At 46.4% G+C, this 12906-nt stretch overlaps 1 protein-coding gene across 1 annotated transcript; it reads left to right on the top strand.

Moving 5' to 3' along the window:
* The first annotated feature begins 1297 nt into the window (after positions 1 to 1297).
* On the top strand, positions 1298 to 2841 carry LOC144175451 (uncharacterized). Its single transcript, XM_077704543.1, has one exon. It carries the CDS (start codon positions 1663 to 1665, stop codon positions 2839 to 2841), a length of 1179 nt encoding a protein of 392 aa, XP_077560669.1. The 5' UTR covers positions 1298 to 1662.
* The last annotated feature ends 10065 nt before the right edge of the window (positions 2842 to 12906 follow it).

The following is a 12906-nucleotide window of genomic DNA, read 5'->3' as shown; positions in this document are numbered from 1 at the left end:
AGCATTTACAAAGAAGTACGTTACGCTTTTAGAGTAAAATATCTCCTCCCTCCTTCAATAGGGGATATTCAAAAAGAGGCGCCATCTATCGAACGAAATGCAAACTATGCGCCGCCATTTTGAGAGCGGCGCCGCTCGACGCGGAGTTCTTCATGCCGTACACCTTCGTACGGAAGCGAGCTCAATCGCTCGATGCCTTCGCACTGCTGCGTGCCTCTGTGCACTCAGCGAGGTACCAGAAACGGCACAGGAGACAAGGTAAGCCCTTATTTTTATTACCAATCTTGTTTAACTTAATGAAAACAAGAGCGAATGAAGGAACCAAAATACAGCATAGGGGATCGCGCGCAGGCTGATCCGAACGGCTTCCGCTGGCGTCAATGTTGCGGCGTGAAAACTAAACACGTAGTAACTCAACAGTAATACAAGTTACGAGTATGTATTGCTACGCATGCATTCCTAACAGCACATGAGTGCGGCGAATGATAGCTAGCTCACGGGCAGGGACGGCTAAATTATAGCCCGGAGCATTGAAATTTCCTCTGTCGCGGCGTAAGGAAATGGCGTTGTTCTGGTTCTTCAGGTTCGCGGGCAGGTGTGTAAATATTTGGGCATGCCAACTGTGCTCTTTCGTAGCGTAACGAAATGTGCGCTTCGTGCGTGCGGTGCAATGCCTCGGCAAGCACGAAACGCACATTTCGCACACACGCCCATCCTTTGGCATTCGTTATGCGAGAGCGTACGTTCCGTTCCCCAGGCATTTTTTAAGTCTACATTTTATTTATCATTGTAGTCCTTCCGAGTAGGTCAAGGTAGGATTGCCGGATTACATCGATGGGTGCGCCCTACCTACATTTAAACACAGCATCTCTTTTCATCTGAGCTCGTGCCGGGCAAAACTAGTGGTGTCGACGGAGCAGGTTTGTTCATTCGTTTTGCGTTTTTAGGTTTTTCGCAAACTTATAACGGGTGTTGTTACGCACATCCGGCGTTATGAAAAAAAAAGGGCAAAAGACGCATTTCCAAATACTAGCCAGTTGCCGGGCTCTCAACGAAAAAAAAAATTGTTAGACACGGCAGTGTAGACTGTTATAAAAAAGACAGTGGCAATGAAGCATACTGCTTTGGTGTTGACAATGCTATCTTCTAGAGCAGCTCATTCGCCAGCATTCGAGAAAGTTCCGACACACGATGATTTTGGTTTATTTAGCCCTGTGTTCCTATGCGGGTTAAGAGAGTTGCAATGTCAGAGCTTTGTAAACAATATTAATTTGTGTCTGCTTTACACTCCAGGTCTCGTACCACCGTTTTCCACAAGCCTCTTCACTTCGAAAAAGCTGGATAATTGCCATCAAGCGGGACGAGGGCCCATTGTTCACGATAAAGAGCAACACAAAGGTCTGCAGTTCCCACTTCAAGCCAACAGACTTCATCCCTGGAGTGGCAAGCGGAAGGAGGATTCTTCGTGAAACAGCAGTGCCTTCAGTGTTTGTGTTTTCCAAGCCCAAAAAAGAAAGGAAGGCACCGAAGGTGCGTACCCCCTTGCCCCAGCAGAAAAATGTCCAATCCTTTGCTACACTAAACTTGCCCTCGCCTGACAGGGATGCAACTGAGGAGTCTGGAGGGAAAGATCAGGTGGAAGAGGTGGATACAGCCATCGATATGCAAGACAGTGATGAGGTGGAAACACTAAAGGTTGTTGTGCAGAAGCAGGCTGAGCAAATCGAACTGTTAAAAGAGCAGTGCAGTGGCCTGAAAAGGAAACTTGAAGAAGCGCAAAGCCGAGAAGCTCTTCAAGAAAAGAAGCAAGCCGGAGATCTCTCAAAGCTACAGAAACAGTGTGATGGTTTGACGGAAGAGTTGTTGCAAGCAAAGGCTGCTTCCTACAAAGCGGAGGGAGACCTCCTTGTGATTCAGCAGCAACTGGAAGAAGAAAAGTTGAAGAATGCACCTTTTTGCATTGACCGTTTCAAAGGCTCCAGTGAACAAATGATGTTCTACACTGGACTCCCCGACTATGACACCTTTGTTGCGGTGGCAGAACTAGCAGATCCAGGAAGCAACAGCCAGGGAAGGAAACGGAAGCTGGACCGAGAAAATGAACTGTTTCTCGTGTTAGTGAGGTTGCGGCTTGGCCTGTTTGAGCAAGACCTGGCGGATAGATTTGCCATTTCGCAGCCCACTGTGTCGAGAATTTGCTGTGAATGGGTCAACCTTATTTATGCTAAGGTGATAAAGATGCATATCTGGCCATCCAGGGAAGCTGTGAATGATACAATGCCTGCTTCGTTCACTGAAAAGTGCAAGAAAACCAGGGTGATTTTGGATGCCACAGAGATCAGGTGCGCAGTCCCCAGCTCCCTTGCATTACAGTCAAGCACGTACTCCCAGTACAAGTCTGCAAACACCTTCAAGGGACTCATTGGAATAATGCCGAGTGGTCAACTCTCATTCGTTTCCGAGTTATACACAGGCTGCATGTCGGACCGTGAATGTGTAATTCAGAGTGGGTTCTTGGACCTTAGCTTTGACGAAGGTGATGTTGTGATGGCAGACAAGGGGTTCAAAACTGCCGACCTTCTTGAAGAGAAAGGTGTCAGCCTGAACATTCCTCCTTTCCTGCAAAACGGGAAGCTGTCTGAACAAGAAGTGAGAGAGACACAGGAAATTGCATCCCTGAGAATTCACGTGGAGAGGAGGATACAGCGAATCAAAGCGTTTCACATATTCGATCGCCCAGTTCCCCTCACACTGGCACCTGTGGTGACTCAAATATGGACTGTAGTCGCCGTGCTAACTAACCTTCAGTCAGACCTGATTGCGAACCCCGGTGTGGTCTAGTCCAATGTTAGCATGAAAACAGGTGTGGGTAGTTTAGAGAGCTGAATAATCATAAGACATGTACAGTGAAAGCTCGTTACTTCGAACTTCAATAATCCAAATTTATGGTTATTTCAAATTGTACGATTTGGTCCTAACAAGGCTCCATAGAAGTCTATGTATAAAGAAGCCCGTTAATTCAAACCCCAGTAGGCGCTGCTGCCACGGATAACTCAAACTATGTGCCGGCGCTTCGCACATGGCCAGAGAAACGCACCCAGTGCTTGCACACACTGCTCCATAGAATACAAGATATGCTAAAATCAATCTATATCCCACATCATGGAAGTTTTGGAAGACGCATTCATTGGGAACTACGTGAGGATGCTGTGGTGTGTTGTCCACTGACAGATGAGGGCATCATATGTCAGGTCAGAAGCACTGGCTTTGTGCACGTGTTTATTTCGTTATGCCTGCATTTCCTTGTGTGTGCATAATCTGTGAACCAGCAATCTATTTAAAATGTAACTTTATATTCCTTGTATAAACATAGTGTAGCGACTGTTGATATTTATTGCTCATCTGTTCTTTTTTTTCTTCTTCTTTTGTAATCATCAGAATAGCGTGCAGTGGTATGGGCACGTCGTGTAGTGTTTGTGTTTTTGTGCATCAGATAAAGGTCACCATGTACTGATATTTTTATTTTTACTTTTTTTTACAAGTTTCTGAAGGAATATGTTTGCTTCATGGGGCATTTTCAAATCTTCCAAGCGTCCATGTATTTATATTATCCTTTTTCACGTGGTGCTGTCATGTATGCGGCCCTCAGGCACCTTCAAGCGGTAGCTAGCCGCTTTTCCCCTAAGGGACCCCCAACACTGTTGTTGGAAATAAACTGATTTGATTTTGATTTGAACCTGTCGCTGCCAACAACAGCAAGGAGGAGAAAAAACAAAGCATAGTGCGGCCGTCCGCTATGAAGTCATGGCCGTATGGAATGCCGCCCATCTCTTCTGTGGATTTCGAGAAGGCAGAGATAAGGTTTTGGCTACATTTGGTAGAGTAAAAAGTGCCAACTGTCAGGGACAAAAGTCAAGCGGCAATCACAGGCTTTTTCAAGCGTCAAAGTGTTGACATGCCCTACTGCTTCCCCACTGTCATTATTGTTCCTTATTTACGGTTTTCATTAATTCGAACTGAAATGGTGTTCCCTTGCAATCAATTAATGAGCTTTCACTGTACTAACAAATCTGCATTTGGACCTGATTTCAAGCCCAGATGTCCAGTCAGTTGTTGACGGATCGCAGATGTGACTGGTACACAGGGCTGAATTTAGTCCAGACATGTTACTCTTGTGTAAATATATTGTGTGAATAAAATGTTTGTCATAAAAGAATGCAACTGAACACCTTTCTTTGATCAGTCATTCTACTTGATGGTAATGCTGACAGGTTGGTTGGTATATTCGCATGAGTTAAAGGGGTAACAGTTTTGTTTCTGGCAGAATAGACGCTGACATGCTGGCTCGCAGGTATGCACACAAGTTGGAGTCTGAAGTTTTGCCTGTGGCAGTAACAAAAACAGTACACGTTTTATTGGAGCACACAAATACGTACCAGATATTTATAGGGCTTGTTTAATGCAATCATTCCTGAACATGTTTTCCTTAAAGAGGCAAATGCAAAGATTCAGACAGTTATTCACTAGCAACATTAAACTTTAGCAGCTCCATTCATGTTAAAAAAAAAGACAGCACACTTCCAAGGTGCTCCTACGTTTCACAGAAGTAACGCCGCATATCGTTGAAAAAAAAAATCAAGCCGAGCCTTCATTGCCTCCCACTCAGAGTTTTCAAAGCGTATTCTTTCAATCGCAATCCACTTCTCAGAGAAAACAGCAAAGTCTCCCCACTGACAACCCGTTAATGCCATCTGGCCTACTACCTGCTGGTAGTACTCATGGTCGCGCAGCAGACGGGGTTCACTGCCATTAGTGAACTGCATATAGAAGTTCTCGTTGTCAGGCACGGTTTTTGGGTCAGAACCCGTCAACGAATACGGACACTTCACCTCCAGCACCCCAAACGTGCCTTCTTCAGGGTCGAAAACAAGCCTGTCGGGTGTTGCCCCCAACCACGGAGAGGCAGGGTCGACGAAAAGTCCACAGTGCTCCACAGTGACGTCGTGGCCCAGCTTCCGGAGAACGTTTGTGTAGCGATGGGTTGCAGCAGCTTCATTCCTCCTACCATACTGTATGGGCCGCACCCGCGACAGGTCCTTGGGGTCAAGCAAGTGGTGCAGGCCTTTTTGGGTCCAGCTTTGCCTCATCAGCACCTTGCCAAAGGCCGACGCAGTAAGACGGTGTCTGCGAGCACGAACCCATGTCTCGCTTTGGCTCTGCTGTTGTGTATTCTTTTCCACGTCACGTGCCTCCTGGATGGATACGGATATGTCCTGAAAAAAATTAAGCCTGCTAGTCAACCATGCTAAAGAATGCTGTATTTCAGTTTTTAAAAATTAAAGGAAGTTAAAGTTCATGTGCAGCCAGAAAACTCGCTGGGGGAAAAAGTCCCACGGATGAAGTTCTACGACGGAAAAATGAAGGCGCACTGCAGTGCCTACATCAAAGTTAACTACAATATTGGGAGCTTTATAGTATGCTGACGTTTAAACGCTTTTAAGTATGGTGACCTAACACCCCGGATAGGTGCCATGAAATTAAGTTGTTAAAAAAATTCCACCTTCAACTGACCAACTTCCATGTTTTGTTAGAAAAATCTGTTTTAGGTACTCACATCAAGAATGGCTTTCTCCCGGCTTGAGAAGTCTCCTTGAAATTCGTGCTGCACACTGTCCTCGAAGAAGTCCAGTCTTGGCAGAGGGAGTGACAGGCTCTTTCCAGGGCTCAAGTTCCCAAGCCAGGTGGTGAAGCCGGATGGTTGGTGGCCCTGGTGATAGGTTGCAGGCGAGCCAGACGGTGCAAGACCGAATTTTGTTGACACCATGGCTCCAGGATCGCTCAACAGGACAGCTGCAAAAGATGTCTTCCCCAGAGCCATTAACCTCTCGCCAAAGTTCTTGCAAGATTGAAGCACTCGCTCGTCATCCTTGCTTTGGGCACCACACAGATTCACTGACTTCGGGACTTCACGTCCACCCTCATGCACCCTCCGCCAATCCACAGACTGGACACTTGTGGGCTTGATTCCTTCGTGTCGGGGGCGCCTCCACCGCTGGGGCAACTCCGTGCAAGAAAGCACTGGTGGTGGCTCTTTGTAACCATGTTGTTGGAGGAGGACCAGCAAACGCAAAAGCGCAAGCACGTGGCTGCATGCACCCCCACTACCAGCTGGACACTGGCACGTTGTGGCCTTGACGACACCCGAGCTTCTGTCCAGGGCGTCTTGAACTTGGTAGGGCGCACCTGCCTTCTTTTGGCTCCTGAAGCATGTGCCTCGAGCGTGGACAAGACCACAGCTAAAAAAAAAAGCAACAAGGAAGCTTTAAGTTTACTACATACCTTAGAAGAACCCTCAGTTCAATGTCCAGTTCAATGTTTCTTTTACATAAACGGGTGAAGTTTGTACACAATGTGCCTTGTGCTGACAAAAAATACATAAACCATCCATTTGTTCTACACTGACACTTGCTGGGAAACGTACTTGCTGGCAATGTAAAACCCCCGCTACAAGCACGCACGCGCGCGCACACACACGCCCGCCGCTTACTGCTTTTATGCTAAAACTTCATTTTCCTCTCTTTTATGCCCTCAAACCAGCGCACTTTGTTAAGCAACACCCCCCTTTATGTCTGCCGTTTGATGTCATTACAGAGCCGATAGATGCACGGCAGATGCATTGAAGTTCGCCAAATGTACGAGTTACGTATAAAAAGCACTTCGCATCTTCAAAAATAACATCTTATGCGTCCAAAAACCCTTATGTAACCCTACAAACCTCTGTTGACGCCGTCGACGACCTCGGTCTAAGCGCTAGAATATGTTTACGAAAACACTAAACACTACGGTATGCTGTATGCTGGAATGTCCTCGGGCGGGTGCGCGAACCATGAAAATGTGTGGTGTAAAGCTTTTGCAGTTTTCGTACGAGCACGAAAATCTATACTTTACGCTCAGGAGTTCGAGCGCTTGCTTCTACCGTGTTGCACTGCAGGTAGCTTCGTAAACAGAACATCCGCAGGTATGGGAACGATCGCCAAGCGGTAGACAAGCAGCGAAACTAACGAATTAACACTACTTATGACATAATCCACAGTAGCACACAAGAAATAGCACTCACCTTACGTCAGGCATACAAGTAGCTACCGAAGACGGCTCGGCGTACGCCTCCACCGTGAAGTTGTACGCTCGCCGCTGCTGCCGTAGGGATGCGTCGTTTTCGGTGCAGAAGTTCGTTACCGTTGCATCGCTTAGTGTAGGAAGGACGCTTAGATCACGGACCCACCGAGAACTTGCCATAGCTAGAATCCACAGCCCGTTAAAACATCGAAAAACACCCGTAGAGCAAGTATTACAGCTAACACACAGCAGGCCGCAAGGTCAAACGACGGCGCCGACGCCGCTCTCAAAATGGCTGCGCGCACAGTGTTGCCAGACCACCTAGCGTTTTGAATATCCCCTATAGATCCGGGGTTATACAGTGGTCATCTGCAGCTCTTCTTTTCCTTATGTTTTTGAGAGCAATTTTTTACCTCCTATTTTGTTACTTGCGTGACATCGAAGTTGAGCTTGTACTTCCAGTAGTTCTTCCTTGTCTAACGTCGCTGGCATGCAGCCTTGTGTGGAGTTGTTCAGCTACCCATATTGTCTCGTCCAAGTTGTGCGTTATGTTACCCGACTCGTCTCTGAGTGCGGACATCATGTCTTTGCTGAAGGCTACACTCTTAATTTACCCAAGCATAGTAAGCGTGAAACACGCTTCTTTGCGCCGTAAACTTTGTTTTGAGCCCCAGGTGACTATATATACGCGTGGGTTTCTTCGATATGAGCGTGAAGCTGGTTGAGAAAACCCGCATTTGCTTTTACGCGTGATAGAAGATTGCATGGGGTGTAAACCGTACAAATCACGCTAAGAAAAATCTCGCGCCAGCGATCGCGCCTTTCTTAATCACGCGTATACATATCATGGTGCATATCCACAACGTAGCCGTGGGGCGCGCTGCTGCAATTGTGGTTCTCATCTTTATTTTGCTTGCGAATGGATTGAAAGATGGCTCTCGCTTCGGCGATATTGGCCGGAAAACGGAGTTAGGGCCGTTGGAGTGGTTGGAGGCATCGGCTAGAGCAGGCGCATTGTGCGCCGTGCCATTTTGCCATTCACGTGTGTACTTCGCGGAGTGTTCGCTTTTTGCGGTAAAAAGTGGCGACGAAGAAACAGTGTGATGGGTGATTTGACCTTGATTTGGCGGTGTGGGGTGCTGCGCGGTTAGTGCAAGAAAACATCGAGTGTCGACTGCCGGGAATTCTCGTGCCACTCGGCGCCGTTCACTACAAACTCCACTTTTCCGGCCGGATGACGTTTTTACAGTGTGCAGTCAGCAGTCATGCACGGTCGCTTGGAATATCCAAGGTAAGCAAATTATTTCCTAATGTTTTGCTGATAATATATTTAACTATTTTCTGAATAACGACGTTTTTAGTGTAATATGTAGAACTTCATAATCACCTCGAAACTTCTCATTAGTTAGTGTCAGGCCTAGTTCTCTATCTAGCTTGAGTTGGACAAAAATCACGCCATCGACCGGGAAAGTTGAGAGGAAAAAGGGAAGGGTTACGTCTCTCGTAGTGGCTCGGAGTCATTCCTCTCGTTCGCCGTCCGGTTTCCGTCGGTCTCGGCGTATGGGGCTCGGCATCTTTGGGTTGTTGGTGGTAAACTTCGCGGCCGCGCGTGCTGTTCACGTCGGTGGCCGTTATCGGGCGAGGAGGCGCTACACCGCAGGTGATGGAGCCACTTGCTCTTTCTGTCGTCTGCAGAGCACTTCAAAAATGACAAAAAATGCGGTCAAACGCAAATTCACACAGTCGACGTGCACATTACGAAGCGCTGAAAACCGTGTTTCAATGTACAGAACCGCCGCTTTATGACCTCATTAAAAGAGTGTTCGTTCGTGCTTCACAACAAGGCAGAAGTTTGCGCGCTGTATGAGAGTGCAAACGCATTGATTGCAGCCGCTTTTCATCTTTCCCTGGTTTCACCCGTGGACATCGCTTGTCGGTGCACTGTACGAGGTGACGTGAAGCAGCTTGGAAGGCGGTAGAACCCCGAGAAATCGTGTAGTTGTAACTAAACACACCACTGGAAATAGCTGCCGTGCTGTATTTGTGTGTGTGTTACATATGAGACGTTGCGTATCTGTCTGCTTTTAGGCAGTTACTAGGATTCGTTCAAGTAGTAGTTACACGTGAAGCATCGACGATATTTCATGGGCGCTAAAAATGCTGCGCGATATGTCGATGTAATGCCTTGTCCCGTCTACGCCTATTCCTCATACCTTTGCGCTGTTCTGAGAATACTATACCCACACGCCCAAGCTTATACCTTACACCTCGCAAGAGTTAAGTTCATAGCAGTATTCACTTGCTGCTTTAAAGCGGCTTCAGCAGTTCATTTGGAGCCTATTTTATAGTTCCCGTCTTTATTGCTCGAATTTCTCGGTTCGGAAGCATTGTAGTAACTTATTGTGAATAAAAATCTTCGCTAAAATTTGAAATCTGTTTCAATTTCTTTCTCTCTAGTCTTTGGTTCAAAATGTCAACAATTGCAGAAATCTTCACCAGGCTTCCTCACCTAATTTTCTTCAAAGACATTGTGTATAGGTGCTGAAAGAATGCATATAACACGCTTAAATTGTATGGGATTCGCTAGGTGCACTTGTTCAAGGTACTTCATGAAAGCTTGTTCCGCACTGCCTTTAACGGCGCTAGGGTTTATCACAACCGAAATTTAGCGGAAATCATAAACCACCTTGTTCTGCAAGCACTAATATGTTTGGGGCCGTCTAGGATGAAGAATTAACGCCGTAATCGCAGCGTGAGGCTTGTAAATGGTTCGTCGGTGCTCCAATCTACCCAGAGCATAAGTACGGCACAGCAACTATTGCCTTCTTTCACCTTTCTTTGTAATCCATTTCTGACGGCCTGAGAGGCGTCTCATACACAGCTGAAGAATGCCGCATCAGATAAAGACAATCGTCTCGTTTACATTCACTGAGCTTTAAGAAGGTTGCCAGTCACGGATGGCAAGCGTGAGCGCTTAGCATGATATTTCACCACGCCTAAAACAAGTGTGCAAAAATATCTTGTACTCACGCTTGGTAAGCGTTACGGTTCCCGCGAGTCACGCGTAGAAAGCTTGATTTTTCAGCCGGAAAACACGTCATGCTTGAAACAAGCGTGCAAAAATTTGTCGACACTAACGCTTGTTAAGCGTGAAAAAATTTAGAGTGTAGCTTTGTCTAAGCTACTACGTGTAGCGTTTCTCTATCGCCGCCGTGTTATATATGCACGAATGTCGTCTGCTGTACGGCTTCTAACTAACTACGACTGCTCGGATAATTCAATCTGATTGGCCGTACTTGAGAATTTCATGTTCATACGTCTAGCAAATATTTACTTCGTTCCTCTTAGTTTTTCGGTTTATTCCCTACATGCTGCTTCTCCCACATCTGTTGTTGATTAACTACTGCTGATGTTAGGTTGTCTTTTAAGCTGTTCTACAATGACCTCGCCCTATTTATTTAGAAGGGAGAATTTGGTTTGAAAAGTTATTTTAAACTCTTTCGATATGGCTCTGACTGACGCCATTGGGAGATTCTTAGTTTTCACGAGTTTTGTCCTTTCTCTAAAGAGCTTCGGAGTTAGCTTGCATCTAACAATCCTCTGATTGTTTCTCCAAATCTTACTTAACATATCCACGTCTTGCACAATTCCTGAGTTGCCCCTCAAAGTGAAGCCAATTTCGTTTTTTGTTGTACCATCGGGACTTTTTGATGTCCATTTTCTATTCCTTAGTTCGTAATTCATCAAGGACAGATTATTTCGCTCTGAAAATCTCACCAGTCTATCTTCTTGACTGCTGCTATTGTCTATTTCGAGGGTTTCCACGGATGTTTCTCCGATTTGCTTTTTACCCATCTTTGCGCTAACGATTCCCACCACCATCGTGAACTGCGGTGTGGTCTTCTTCATTGCTGATTCGACGTCCTCGTAGAATCTTTATACGGCTTCGACATATTATCTGGTTGTTGGCGCAAAGGCCTGTACCATCTTCAACCTGTATCGCTTGTTTATCGTGATCACAACCACCGCGACTCTCTCACTAATGCTAAAAAATTTCCCCCACGTTTCCTGTCATTTCTCGGTGGATTAAAAATGCCACCTCGTGTTCTTGCTTCCCTTGGGGTCCACTGTAGCACAAAATAAGCGCTTTAGTGGTCTCAATGGAGCCTTTTCCTTTTCTAACTTCACTTAAGCCTATAATATCTCACCTAATGCCCGAGAGATCTTCTATTAATACAGCTGAGCTTTCCTCCCTAGACACAGCGCGTGCGGTAAAAGTTGCCCAGGTCATTTTCCAATGGCGGCCTGTTGGAACCCAGAGATTGTTAGCCCACTCTGCTGTATTGCTGTTCTCACCAATGCCGTAAAGAGGCGTTTTACGGCTGCTAGAGACTCAGGGCCTAGAGTTGAGTTGGTCAGCCATTGGAGGTGGCGGCCATCTACTACACCTCGGTGCACAGATTCTTCTCAGGTGAGGGAGTGCAGTTTGTGGCGCGAAAAGCCTTCTTAGCGTGGTTGAACCTTTTCAGTGTAGCCTCTTATGTATCCGGCATGATGGTTACATCCGGAGCAGGCAGCACTCCATAGCTGCATGGATACGGCCTAGAGCCAGACGACACAGAAAGAAAACGACACATGTTTCCCGCGGAGGACGTTGCTGGGCAGATTTTCAGTGATATTGACAGTGTTTCTCGGTTTAGTTTTTTTTAATACGCGCCGTTGTGAATGAATAAGATGAGGCGCTAGGTTACTGATGAGAGATGCGATGGCGTCTGCCCATTGAAAAAACGCGCCAATGCGGTGATCAAGTGTATGGCAACGATAAATGGCTAGTTTTAAGCTCAGCTCTCCAAAAAGACCGTTGAGGATGTATGAGCGTTTTTTCTCGTCATTTCAACGCTATTTTCAGTCGAAAAACTGTTTTGGTGGAACAATGGTCGCCTTTTGGCAAAGCAGCGCATAAGGCAGGCAATCCTATGCTCTCTAAAGTCTGGAAGCCTTCTGACCGCGAGAACTCTATTTCGACACTGTTTTACAGAACAGCCGAGAATATATCTTAGTAGCCGTTTCTCGGGTGGTCACAGCAAGTGGTTGTATTTGTTTGTGCTCGCAGGTTAACGTCGACATTCAAATTTTAGCGAAGTTTCCTGCGTCGCTCCTAGTCGCCTCCGTGCTCCTAGCTCCCTACTATCGCGGTGTTTGCGATATAGTGCTGAACGGATTTATTTGCAGCTTTTCCCATTGGTAGCTCACTGTCCGGTGTTGCGGAAAGTCTTCGTTAGCTTTTCGAACAACCTTTTGACCCTACCTAACGAATGGTGTCCTTTTTTACTGTCTTACGATTTACAATATTTCTTACGTGTGTAATGAGGCTGGCCAACACTTTATCACTGTATTTGAACTTCGTGTATAAGGCCAGCCTATCTGTACAAACGACCGAGCAACGAAGGCTGCTTGAGACAAGCTCTAACCGTCCAAGTACTTATCCGGCTCTGTCGCGGGTTTGTATATCCCGTAAAATGCATTACTCGTGACCACGGAGTTCTTTTTTTATTCAGCATTAAGGTTGCCTCGCTGTTTGCCTCGTCGCCCTGCGCTGTAATAACTCGCTATTGCAGTAGACGAAATGGAGAAAGCTTAATGTGGAAACATAACCTCGGGTGGCGCGAACTGATGATTAACGTTAAGCTGCGTCTAGCTTACACCTAAAATATAATCTGTATTATTCTCGCTGTGCAGTGCCAACGCGCCGCTGTACGTGTCCCTGCAGGTTGCCTGGGAATAAAGTAC

Source organism: Haemaphysalis longicornis, unplaced genomic scaffold, assembly GCF_048455015.1.
Source record: "Haemaphysalis longicornis isolate Haplotype H1 unplaced genomic scaffold, Haemaphysalis longicornis Haplotype H1 scaffold_3, whole genome shotgun sequence".
Classification (NCBI taxonomy): Eukaryota; Metazoa; Arthropoda; class Arachnida; order Ixodida; family Ixodidae; genus Haemaphysalis; species Haemaphysalis longicornis.
Note: the sequence above shows the minus strand (reverse complement) of the source record. Positions and strands in the feature narration are given on the sequence as shown.

Excerpts from the sequence above, each read along its gene's own strand:
- LOC144175451 (XM_077704543.1), top strand. The coding sequence starts at position 1,663 with ATGCAAGACAGTGATGAGGTGGAAACACTAAAGGTTGTTGTGCAGAAG.